Source organism: Microcaecilia unicolor, chromosome 1 (genome assembly GCF_901765095.1).
Source record: "Microcaecilia unicolor chromosome 1, aMicUni1.1, whole genome shotgun sequence".
Taxonomy (NCBI): domain Eukaryota; kingdom Metazoa; phylum Chordata; class Amphibia; order Gymnophiona; family Siphonopidae; genus Microcaecilia; species Microcaecilia unicolor.
The window spans coordinates 60,383,341-60,396,446 of record NC_044031.1 but is presented as its reverse complement, the minus strand read 5'-3'; the positions used below and the strand labels follow the sequence as shown (position 1 = coordinate 60,396,446).

At 43.9% G+C, this 13,106-nt stretch overlaps 1 protein-coding gene and 1 long non-coding RNA gene across 2 annotated transcripts in view; one reads left to right on the top strand and one right to left on the bottom strand.

Moving 5' to 3' along the window:
- The window catches only part of AQP1 (aquaporin 1 (Colton blood group)), a 74,631-nt gene extending 71,700 nt beyond the window's left edge, over window positions 1-2,931 (top strand). The window contains 1 exon segment of the mRNA XM_030197727.1: window positions 1,041-2,931. Within this exon segment, the coding sequence (XP_030053587.1) occupies window positions 1,041-1,217 (177 nt within the window). The 3' untranslated portion in view covers window positions 1,218-2,931.
- LOC115466482 overlaps window positions 1-13,106 on the bottom strand; it is a 51,887-nt gene that overhangs the window by 27,164 nt on the left and 11,617 nt on the right. The gene's annotated exons all lie outside the window — the stretch shown is intronic.

Genomic DNA, 13,106 nt, shown 5'->3' with positions numbered 1-13,106 from the left:
CGTCATCCAAAAATCTTTTCCATAAAAGAATCAAATGAAACTCCAAAGCAGAGGATAAATAAAGATCTTCAAATTTGGCTCCATATAACGATGCTACTGATGGAGCCACCATTGCCTCTATAGCAACTCAACTAATTTGCTCAAAAGATTCTTCTGTGTACCAAAAATAATTCCACCTGATCACCAATTCAGCCAGTTGTAGCAAAAGCTCTGTAGATATTTGTCTCTAATCACTTCCAACAACCAGATCACCAACCAGATCGGTTCAAAACACATGTCCAGTTCAGAAAGAATCCTCAAAATAAGAGAATCCCTACAGGAAAAGAAAATAAAGGAAAGGGAATCACGGATCAACTGCGTCTATGGCTAGACACCATTTATGATCCATATCTGCTGTTATTTTCTTCATTTCCATGATCTATGTTATATAGGGGTCCTTTTACTAAGCCCCGTAAGTGACTATATCGCGTGCCCAATGTGTGCCAGTTCCGAGTTACTGCCCAGTTACTACGTGGCCCTTGTGGTAATTTCATTTTTGGTATGCATCTGCTACGTGTGTCCGAAAAAATATTTTCTATTTTCTGGCGCACATCAGCTATGGGCGCCAAGTGGCATTTGACGTGCATAGGTCACTATCATCCAGTTACCGTGTGAGACTTTACCGCTAGGTCAATGGCTGGTGGTAAGGTCTCAGACCCAAAATGGATGCGCGACGATTTTCATTTTGCCGCATGTCCATTTTTGGCAAAAATTAAAAAAGGCATTTTTTTGCAGGTGCGCTGAAAAATGATTCTGTGCGCGCCCAAAACATGCGTCTACACTACCACAGGCCATTTTTCAGTGCACCTTAGTAAAAATACCCCAAATAGTATAGGTGTAATCAAAGTCTTTGCCACACTAGCTCATGAATTTTACCATTGCAGTAAATCAATTAAAGTAGAACAGTATAAGTGATGAGCTCAAATATATTCAAAGAATAATGAGTTAGGGCCTATGTACATCTACATTGGGTTTTATGTGCAATTTGTTTTGTATTTTAGATCTTTTGGGTTGGTCCCATGCTTGGAGGTGCAGCAGCCGCCCTGATCTACGACTTCATCTTGTTTCCAAGAACCAGTGAACTGACAGACCGGGTGAAGGTATGCACTAATGGCCAAGTGGAGGAATACGATCTGGATGGAGACGACAGTGCAAGAGTTGAGATGAAGCCAAAATAAAGGAAAACAAAAAGGGACAGGGCAGGGTCGGGTGGGGATAAAACCACAGTTGCTTTCTTAAAGTTCTTATCAGTATTATGGACTTGCAAGTAAACAATCAGTACTTTGAAAAGATATATATTTTTGCTAGACTTGTGTCTGTTACCTTTCTCCTGTTTCCCCTTGTTTATCCTGGCCACAAAGGTTAGAATCTCATAGCAAATCAGTCGGGTGCTTTAAAGTCTGACTCCGGTACCCATGCGAGAACATTCAAAGTAATACATTAATAGAATCTTCTTTAGCACACTGGTTTGAAATATCATTTTTCTATATATTGCTGAATCCAGATGACAGAACTAGCAGAACTGGTAGAAATGAACAAACACTGCCTTTTGAGGAGGGGACAACTTGTTGATGTAAACTATGAGGCTGGTCCAGCTTTTCCTCTAATGGGCAAAGTTCAAAATTAGGGCAGCGTCCTGCTTCACCACCAAAATATTTCAAAAGGCAAAATTCCCACTGCTGAGAACAAATTGCTGCAGGATGTTAAGTAAATTGCCAACTATTATTTCTACCTAAACATCTGAAGCATTTGGACATACCAACCTGCTGAAAATGATTACAGACCGCCCTGGCATTCCTCAGATAGCGCCAAGGCGGTCCATGGGCAGTGCCTGGAGTTATCAGGTTAGTGGCAATGTTTAGTCCACTAACCAGATAATTTTCCATATAAACTTAGGACAGCAAAAAGGTTGCCCTAACTTTATGTGGTTCGCTATCTGCATAATGCTGGCCGTCACTGCAGAATCCGGATATTCAGCGCTGGCCACTACCTGGTGTTAATTCAGCCATGGCAGCTGGTACTTAGTAAAACCGCTGACCACTCCAGCTGAATATTGGCCCAACAGATTTCTAGTATATAACCAGGGTGGTCATTTATCATACCTGATCTGCTTTTGTTAAATTGACCTATGCTAGCACCGCTATGAAGAATTCAAGGACAACATTACACAGGGGAGGGAATGTATATAAATATACACACCAAAACTGCAGTGTTCAAGCAATAAAAAAAGTGGAAATGAAAACTTACATTCCTATGCCTAAACCAAGAGCAAGAAAAGCCGATAAAGGGTATCCAACCTTAAGAATGACAAAAATGAAGAGAAGAGTCAAAGAAAACACCCAACGGTAACATAGGAAACTTCCACGATAATGTTACTAACAAGTTTTTTTTGGCCAGGATAACCTTTTGCTAATCGTACATATTAATTTTGATTGTTAAAAAATAAACATGTATTGCTGCTTTGTTTGTGTCAAGCTTGTACCTTTAATTTTAAATATGGATACATTAATATGCAATATCAAGACATTTTGTTTTGTGTCACCAGTTTTGCTCTACCTCCAGTCTCCTTGGGTTCCTCTCTAGGCTTCCCAGCTTCTTCCACATTAAACTAAAGCTTTTCCTCCTTTTTTTCTTGGTTCTGCAGGGCTAGGGGCCTACTGTCTCAGTAGAGCCCAGCCCAAGCAGCCTTCTGTCCTAAGTAGAGGCCTCTCCCTTTACAGACCTATAGCATAAATTCCCTCTTGTTTAGCCTTCTACCATGTTTCCATGCTAACTTACGTATTTGTTTAGTGGCTGAATATGGCAGCTTAAACATCCAGAAATATTTTTTTACTCAACAAATAGTTAAGCTCTGGAACTCTTTGCTGGAGCACGTAGTAACAGCGGTTAGCGTATCTGGGTTTAAAAAAGGTTTGGACAAGTTCCTAGAGGAAAAGTCCACAGTCAGCTATTGAGACGGACATGGGGATGCCACTGCTTGCTCTGGGATTGGTAGCATGGTTTAATGTTACCATTTGGGTTTCTGCCAGGTACTTGTGACCGGGATTGGCCACTGTTGGAAACAGGATACTGGGCTAAATAGACCATTGGTCTGATCCAGTAAGGCTTTTCTTATGTTCATTTTTGGACAGATAACCTTGGCCACTTAACAATTAATACATCCAAAATTATTTAACTAGGTCCTGTGGATTAAAAATAAAACCACTTAAGCATTTGGTGTTGCCTGTGACAGAATAAGTGCTTTTGATTATCACCACCCATATATATAATGGGTTCTGCAGGAGATAACGGTTGATAACAGCATTAGTGCATTAATGTTGGTAAATGACCCCCCCCATCCCTAATTTCTGTTTATCTATACTTCTCTTTATCTACAGTTTCTGCACCTGGATGGTAATATAGTATAGAGAAGCTGAGAATTTGGGGTGCAATTTTTAGTAGTCTGCCTAGGTGCAAATTGTGTTGGTACTTTTCTACTCAGATGCCTTACAGCTCATTTTGAAACTGCTTGCATGGTTTGACCTGGCTATTTCTGCAGGTAGAGGAAGAGGGGCAAAACTACGTTTAGCTTTGAAAATTCAGTTTTATATATATATAGTTTGCTTCCCTCACCTAAATATGCCCCTGGAGACACCTGTTTTAACTGAAGGTAAAAGAAGGTATGATATGAAAAGACACACTTACAACTGGGCATTATGAAGTGGGCTGTTTGCAGCAGGGGTGTAGCTAGGTGGGCCCACGGGGGAATGGGCCCCTGCAGATTTAGCCCTGCCCCCCTGCTTTCACCCCCCTGCCGTCAACCCTCCCCCACCACATTTGACCCCCCTCCTGCCGCCGCCAACCCTCCCCCGCCGCCGCCGTCCGGTACCTTGCTGGCAGGGGTCCCCAACCCCTGCCAGCCAAAGTCCTCTTCAGCGCCGGTCTCTAGCGGCGCCTTGATGATCTGGAACAGAAACAGAATCCAGATCAGTGAACACGCTGTACTCGGAGACCGGCAGTGAAAGGGACTTTGACTGGTGGGGGTTGGGGACCCCTGACAGCAAAGGTACCTGGCGGTGGTGGGGGAGGGTTGGCGGCAGCAGGAGGGGGGTTGAAAGGGATGGGGGAGGGGCAGCAGTGCCAGGAGGGGCGGCGGTGCTGTGGGAGGGTCTAAAATGTGCCCCCTCGACTCGGGCTCTGGACCCCCCTCCCGCCAAAGTTTGGCTACGCCCCTGGTTTGCAGCCTGGAGGGACCTGGCTAGCTTACAGCTTAAGCAGCCAGGGGAAGTGCTCTCTCTAAGAACCTTTTGGGTTTGTGCACTGTAATTCTGGGACTAGCACTAGATTTCTGGGTGATCATAGAAAAGCCATTTCTGATACCTGTGATTCGAATGTACCAAAATGCCAGTTTGTGAGCAAAGAGAGTTTCCTCTCTTTGTTTGAAGCTATCATATTAATTCCAGAATGCAGTTTCCCATACCATTTATTAAGCATGGGACTGGAAGTGCTATGATAATAATAATAATTACAAAAAAAGTCAATTTGTGTTCAGTTTGGATGATAGGAGGATTTGTGATCTACTGGTTACAATATATGAGTAAAGAGAAATCTTAGCTATGGGATCCAGAAATCTCTTTTCTAGGACCCTGGGCTAGTTGCTCTGTTACTCTAGGTTAGTGATTCTTATCCCAATCCTTGGGACACACACAGTCAATCTAACTTCCAGGATATCCACGACAAATATGAATGGATTTATATACATCAAGAATAGTGCATGAAACTCTATCTCATGAACATTCATTGTGCATAGCCCAAAACAGGCTAGTTAGGTATGTCCCAAGGACTAGACTGCCCTCAGTTTCAGTTTATCTTGACTATGTTTGGAGGATAATAAGAGCAAGATTGTGCCTTCAATCCTTCAGAAAACACACATTCAGAGTACCAGAAATATGCCACTGAACCACTTATATTAGGAATGGTTGCACATACGCTCTGAAGCACTAAATTGTAATGCATATTGTCAGTTTGTTTGGATAACACCTATAGAAATCTAAACAAGTCTTAAAGGTGCTATGTTCAGTTCATTGTTCAGGTCATCTGGCTAGTCACTGGCTGTTGATGAAACAGCACTAGTCACAGCTGAGGACAGGTCTTGCACCTCACCATGTGCTATAATTTGTTTTTTTCTCATGCATATATTTTCTGTAAGGTCTCCTGTGTACCGTGTATGTAAATAAAGCTTATTTGTTGAACTAATTTGGAAATTAAGTTGCCAATTGTACTTTTTTGAGCTTGGTTTCAACCTGATAAAGCATGAAAAATGCTAATGAATTATACCTTGATTTACCACTGTGCAGTGCTATTAATCCATCCTAGACAGAAACAGATGAACATATACTAAAGGAGCAGATAGATGGTCAGAACCCTTCCTCTTACTCCCCAAATTTTATTTTGATACAGATACAGAGTCCTAGATAAGACATGGTATCCAGAAAAAAAAAAAACAGGAGCCGCAACATTTTTCCAAAATGCCCTATTGCAGCAGAAACGTCTGCCTGAAATTCCAGACATTCCTGAGTACTTTATGGTTCAACTGGATGGAGCTCTAGCACATCAAGCTCACAAAACACTTGAGTTGGGGAGGAGCCTGCTTTCTTGGTACATGTGGGTCCCAATGATATAGGAAAATGTGGGAGGGAGGGAGGTTCTTATATTCCGCCAAAACCGATATACTCATATCACCCCTCTCCTTAAATCACTTCATTGGCTTCCGATCAGATATTGCATACAATTCAAGCTCCTCCTCCTTACCTACAAATGCACTCAGTCTGCGGCTCCTCACTACCTCTCCACCCTCATCTCCCCCTATGTTCCCGCCCGCAACCTCCGCTCACAGGACAAAGCCCTTCTCTCAGTACCCTTCTCCACCACTGCCAACTCCAGGCTCCGCTCATTCTGCCTTGCCTCACCCTATGCCTGGAACAATCTTTCTTTACCCATACGCCATGCCCCCTCCCTACCCATCTTCAAATCTCTGCTTAAAACTCACCTCTTCAATGCTGCCTTCGGCGCCTAACCGCTCGAGAAATATAAAATGCCCCAATCTATCCACCCTATCAGTTTAACTGTTCACTCGTCCTCTAGATTGTTCACTTGTCTTTAGATTGTTCTCTTGTCTTTTAGATTGTAAGCTCTTTGAGCAGGGACTGTCCTTCTATGTTTGAATTGTACAGCGCTGCGTAACCCTAGTAGCGCTTTAGAAATGGTTGTTGTTGTTGTTGTTCTGGAAGTCAAATTCAGGCCCTTAGGTAGCAATCTGAAATTCAGAATCTCCAGGGTAGCATTTTCAGAAGTGTTCCCCATTCCAAGTGCAGGACCAAGAGACAGGCAGAGCTCCGGAGTCTCAATGCATGGATGAGGCAATGGTAAAGGGAGGAGGGTTTTAGATTTGTTAGGAACCAGGCAACATTCTGGGGAAGGGGGAGCCAATTCCAGAAAGATGGGCTTCAACTTAACCAGGGTGGAACCAGGCTGCTGGCATAAACATTTAAAAAGGAGATAGAGCCGCTTTTAAACTAGCAACTAGGGGAAGGCTGACAGTCGCTCAGAAGCACATGGTTCGGAACAAGGTATCTTCAGAAGATATCACGAAAACAGGGAAGATAGGGCATCCTGATAGTAAGGTTGCAATAGAGACCATCTTAGACCAGGAGGGGCATTGTCGATATGACGTCTAAATCCGACTTTGGACGGTTTGCAAAAAACGTCCAAAATCTGAATAGGAAAGAAGGTCATTTTCAAAAAAGAAAAACATCTGTCTTTTGTTTTCGACAATATTGTTTTGAACAAGGTTTTGTGATTTGGATGTTTTGTTTTTTGGTCCATTTTCAACCCCCCCCCCCCCCAAAAAAAAAACATCCAAGTGCAAAACGCACAAAATCAAGTTATTGGGATGTAGAATGAGCTAGCATTTTTAGTAGACTGGTCCACCTGACATCCCAGGACAGCAATAGCCCAGCCTAGGGGGCACTGCAGTGGACTTCATAAAATGCTCCCAGGTACACATCTCACCATTGCTCCCTTACCTTGTGTGCTGAGCCACCCAAAACCCACTACCCCCAACTGTACACCACTACCATAGCCCTTACAGGTGACGGGGGCACCTATATGAGGGTACAGTGGGTTTCTGGTGAATTTTGGAGGGCTCACAGGTTTCTCCACAAGTGTAACAGGTAGGGGGAGGTAGGAGCCTGGGTCCACCTGTCTGCAGTGCACTGCACCCAACACTAGACTACTCCAGGGACCTGCATGCTGTTCTAATGGACCTGAGTATAACATCTGAGGCTGGTAAGTAATGTTTGATTGATTTCTATCAATTGCCTATTTAATGCTCCATCAATCGATATATCACCGAACATCCATCGATTGACCCCTGAAGAAGGCTGATATAGCCGAAACACGGACTGTGTTGGGTCCTAATAAAGGTTCTTCTGGAGCATCTTACCCTTGTGTGTGGCGACTGATCTCTTGACATTGGGCCCTCTCCACCCCATTTTTTGTTGTGTTCGATTGTTGTGGAGAGTGTGAACCCCGCTTTGTTTTTCTGAGAGTTAGAATATATTGCACTAAATGATAAAATAGGCATCTCTGAGACCTGGTAGAAGAAAAATAACCAATGGGTACAAATTATATCACAGTGATAGGTAAGATCGAATTGGGGAGGGGTGACACTATACGCTAAGGAAAGCCTTGAATCAAATAGACTAAAATTTCTCCAGGACACAAAACACATCTTGGAATTCCTATGTGTAAAGGGGAAAAGGATAGTAATAGGAGTGTACTGGCCAGGATGAACAGACAGATGCAAAGATGCTATCTTAAATTAGGGAGGCTAATAATCTGGGTAACAATAATAATGGGTGATTTCAATTACCCCGATACTATCCCCCAGATTCTATATATGGCACCTTAAGTTGTGCACGCTAATTTGGCCACATGGACAAATTGCACACAACTTCATTGATTAACAAGCTAATCAGCGCTGATAATTGATACATAACAACCAATTAGTGGCAATTAGAATGTATGTGCACAACTTTCTAGGCATATTCTACAACACTGTGCGCATAAATTCAAATGTGCGCAGTCAAAAAGGGGAAGTCACCATATGCATGGAATGGGCGGGTTGTGGGTGTTTCAAAACCTATACGCACACCAGAACTGAGCCTAACTTAGGCACAGTTATTTAGGAGTGGTTTTAGGTGACCTAAATTTTAGTACAAGAACAGTGTGTATGCATATTCTATAAACTACACTTAACTTTAGGCATAGTTTATAGAATCACACCGTGTGGTTTTTCAGCACCGATCTTTAAGGCGCCATTTATAGAATTTGGCCCAAAGTAAATTTAACATCAGGGCACGCTAGGGAGGTAAAATTCCTTGATGAAATCAACGACTGCTTTATGGAGCAGCTGGTTCAGGAACCGACAAGAGGGGAAACAATTCTAGACCTAGGGCCAGATGCTCAAAACAAACTGGGCTTGCAACCTTTCAGTCTAAATGAAACTTTATTTTGCAGGTAATGCACAGAGGCTTTTGGCCACTGTTTTGTCATGCATAGAAGCAGTAACCTAAAGCCCTGTGCTAATGAGCTTACTAGTATTAAAAAGCTCATTAGCAATTTACTCCAATGCTTGGTAAACCGGCTCACAAAAACCACCTGCCCTAACAGCTAGAAACTACCCACAGCTCTGAGCTGACGATAGTGTCCCATGCTAATTTTTCTGTCAGTGCCTGAGCCAATCAGTGCTCAGTCACTGACAGGAAAGTCAACATGGCAGCATGACACAGCCCATTACTCCCAAACACTTGAAGCTTGAGCCTACTCCAAACATAAACAAAATATCCCTGGTGGTCCAGTGGACCCTTCCTGACCCCCCACCTTAAAAAATACCCGGTGCTCCAGTGGAACCCTCCTGAACTCCCCAACCATAAAAAATCCCCAGTGGTCCAATGGACCCCTCCTGATCCTCAAACCTAAAAAAAATGTCTTGAGTGGTCCAGTAGACCCCTACTACCACCCAAAGCTTTAGAAATCCCCAGCAGGCCCACTGACCAGACCCAGCAGGCCCCTGGCCAGGCCTGGCTGGGTTGAGTCCAACCCGACCCCCTTATCGCCACTGGACCTGGTGGTCTAGTGGAATTCCCCACATACCTTTTGTAAAAGGCAGGAGGAATGCCTATTCCTTCATGCATCTGGGCCTGACTTCTTCTAAATGGCAGTGCCCCGCCCCTGACCAGTGCATACTGGGAGTTTTTTCTTATATGGTACTTAGACCTCACCCAATGCATATCAGGCTGCACTAGGCAGTGGTGGGGTGCTGCCATTTTGATGTGGGCAGGTCCAGAGGCAGGAGGAAATAGGCGTAGGTATGTGAGGGGTCTTTGGGGAATTCCAGTAGACCACCAGGGCCAGTCGTGACTAGGGGGTTGGGCCCAACCCAGCCAGGCCCACGGGGTTGGGTTGGTGGGCTCGCTGGACCATAGGTGATTTTTTAAGGTTGGGAGGGTGAGAGGGGTCCACCAGGGATTTTTTTTAAATTTGGGAGGGGGGGAGTCAGAAGGGGTCCACTGGACCTCTGTGGATTTTTTAAGATTGGGGGGGGGGGTCGGAAGGGGTCCACTGGACCACCAGGAATTTGAGAGCATTGGGAGCCCTGGACATGTAAATAAGAGCTGTGCCTACCATACAGCTGTTGTGGGCATACACCAGGAACATTCCAATCCCTTTATCAACCAATGCTCAACACTTACAGCATGCATATCATTTGAATGCTTAGTGTTGAGCATAGGTCGGTAATTCCAACTCTGTTTTCCAGCCAGTGTTTTCCAGTGCTGTTCCCTACAGTGCCAGAGTTATATAATCTCTGGAGCAAGTACACACAGGAAATCCAATACGTTAGCATTTGACTTTCAAAAAGGAGACTATGATAAAATGAGAAGCATGGTTAAACAAAAATTAGAGGAGCAGCTGCAAAGGTCAAACATGTATATCAGGTGTGGATGATATTCAAAAATACCATCCTGGAAAGCCCAGACCAGATATATCCCACGTATTTAAAAAGGAATAAGGAAAGTCAAATGACAGCTGGCATGGTTAAAAAGTGAAATGAAGGAAGCTATTGGAGCTAAAATAAAATCCTTCAGAAAATGGAAGAAGGATCCGACTGAAAATAATAGGAAACAGTATAAGGAATGGAAAGTCAAATGCAAAGCACTGATAAGGAAGGTACAGAGAAACTTTGAAAAGAAGATTGCATTGGAGACAAAAACATATTAAAAACATTTTAGGTATATTAAAAGCAAGAAGCATGTAAAAGAATCAGTTGAACTGCTAGATCACTGAGGGGTAAAAGGGGCACTAAGGGAAAACAAGACCATGAGGAGAGAAATTCTTTGCTTTGGTCTTTACCAAGGAAGATGAGGGAGAGATACCAGTGACAGAAATTGTATTTAATGTTAATGAGTCAGACAAACTGAAACAAATCTCTGTAAACCTGGAAAATGTAATGGGGCAATTTGACAAATTAAAGACTGGCAAATCACCTGGACCAGATGGTATACATCCCAGAGTACTGACAGAATTGAAAAACAAACTTGCAGAGCTATTGTTAGTAATATGTAAATTCTTTAAAATCAGGCATGGTTCCTTAAGATTGGAGGGTGGCCAATGTAACGCCAATAGGGATCCAGAGGTGATCCAGGAAAATATAGACCGGTGAGCCTGTCATCATTGCCAGGCAAAATGGTAGAGACTATTATATAGAACAAAATTACAGAGCATATACATAAGCATGGATTCATGAGACAAAACCAACATAGATTTAGTCAAGGGATCTAGAGGAAAAAGTAGATGGTGGAAACACAAGCTCACCAAGTAATCAGGACAAGAACCATCAAATATTCTATAAATCAAACAGGCTAACTTAAGAATTCTAGCTGACATAGAAAGCCAGTGTAGTTGCAAAAGACATGGGGGGTTGCTTGGTCTTATCTTTTTTCCCCAAAAATCAACTTAGCAGCAGTATTCTGCAAAACCTGTAATCCAGCAAGAGAAGTGAATGAAGCAAAACAGTATAAACCATTACAAAAATTGAAATGAGATAAAATCAGAGACTGAACTAAAATTGCAAAATGTTTTACTGAAAAATTAAACTGAGTAGTTCTCAGTTGATAAAGTTTGAAAAAGATTGATTTTGCTACATGGTTGATCTGTGGAACCAAAGATAATCTAGTATCTAGATACACTCCCAATACCTTTCAAGACTTTTTCAATACCAAGTGACAGACCATTACTCAATACTATCTTAGAACCTGGAAATGTATCTACCCAATTTAACCACAGTAATTTTGTTTTATCAGTATTAAGTTTAAAACCATGGGCAATACTTAACTGTGCAATCCTTTCTTTACATGATGTAATATTAGGCAAAATAGAAAGGATATCCTTCTCAACAGATAATAATAAAAACATGTCAGCCAGGACCTGAATAACTACGTCAAAACCTTCTGAGCCCTGGGAGCCGAATTCCCAAAAAAAGCCCCCTCCTTCCGTCCCCTCCCCCCAGACTGTGCTATTCAGAATCTCCCAACCTCCTCCCCTGTCTGGATAGGCCCCCTTGGGCCTACCGTAGCTCCCTTGTGGTCCAGTGGGGGTGATGGGGGCAGGAGCAAAGCCCACTTTTTCCTGCCCCTTGTAGCTGCCTGCAGAAAATGGCTGTCATGACCTCTCATGGCAGCCTCATAGTACTATCAGAAGTGTAGCCAGATCTGCCATTTTAGGTGGGTCCCAAGTTAACCTGGGTGGGCCCTTCCCACCCCCACCCCAGTACATACAATACAGGTTTTTTTTAATCTTCCTCTATCCCCCCCCTGCCCGGCATCTGCCTGTCTCTCTCTGAAAAACCCCCTCCCTGGTCTACCTCCAAGCTGTCGCTGGCAGCGCTTCCTGTAGGCAACCTGCGACGGCCCTGTAGGCTTATATAGTAACATAGTAAATGACGGCAGATAAAGACCTGTACGGTCCATCCAGTCTGCCCAACATGATAAACTCATTTTACATGGTATATGATACTTTATATGTATACCTGAGTTTGATTTGTCCTTGCGTACAGGTCTTGGGTTCCCTCTACCGCATCCCCTCCGTGCCAGTGAAGAAACAGGAAGTGGCGTCGAGGGCAAGATGCAGTAGAAGGAAGCCTGCAGGGCTGACGCAGGTTGCCTACAGGAATTGCTGCAGGCAACTGCTGAAGGTAGACTGGGAGGCAGGGGTTCAGAGAGAGATGGGCAGCTGCTGTGTTGCCAGCAGTGAAGAAAGAGAGAGAGAGGAGTGAGGCACTGGCAATAGGTGTTTTGGGAGCCACTAGACTGGGTGGGCCTGAGGCAAGAACGGGTGGGCCTGTGCCCACCCAGGCCTACCCATAGCTATGCCACTGGGTACTATGCAAGTACCATGAGCTGCAGCAAGAGATCAATGCAGCCGTAAGGTACAGGAATGAGTGGGCTTCACTCCTGACCCATTGTCCCTACTGGACCACCAGGGAGCTAAAGTAGGCTTGGGGGGTAGTTGAGGCTTGGAGATGTTCTGGGGAGGGGGTTCTGAATGGTATTGGCTGGGGGAGGGGGCTTCCAGGCTCTTGAAGGTTTTGACATAGTTATGCAGGTCCCGGCCGATATTCAACCAGGGCCCACATAACTATTGGCTGGGACCTGCATAAGCTCCGGTGACCAGCCCCACCAAAATTAGCCCTGGATATTCAATGGGGATGCCCATACATGACCTGGCACTTTAGCTGGTGATGGTCAGCATAAAAAAAAATACTGACTGCCACTGGCTGAACATTACCTCCTATCCTTTTAGGATATTAATGTAAACTTCTTTAAAAAGCCAGACATTTGTCAAGCCTAACCTCCTGAATCCTGAATGCATCTCACAAGGGCCCTTCTAAACTTGTAGACACAAAGTAAGGGCAAAGTTTGCCAATGGTTTAATCTGGCCCTGCACACAGCATATAGGGATTGTTGTGG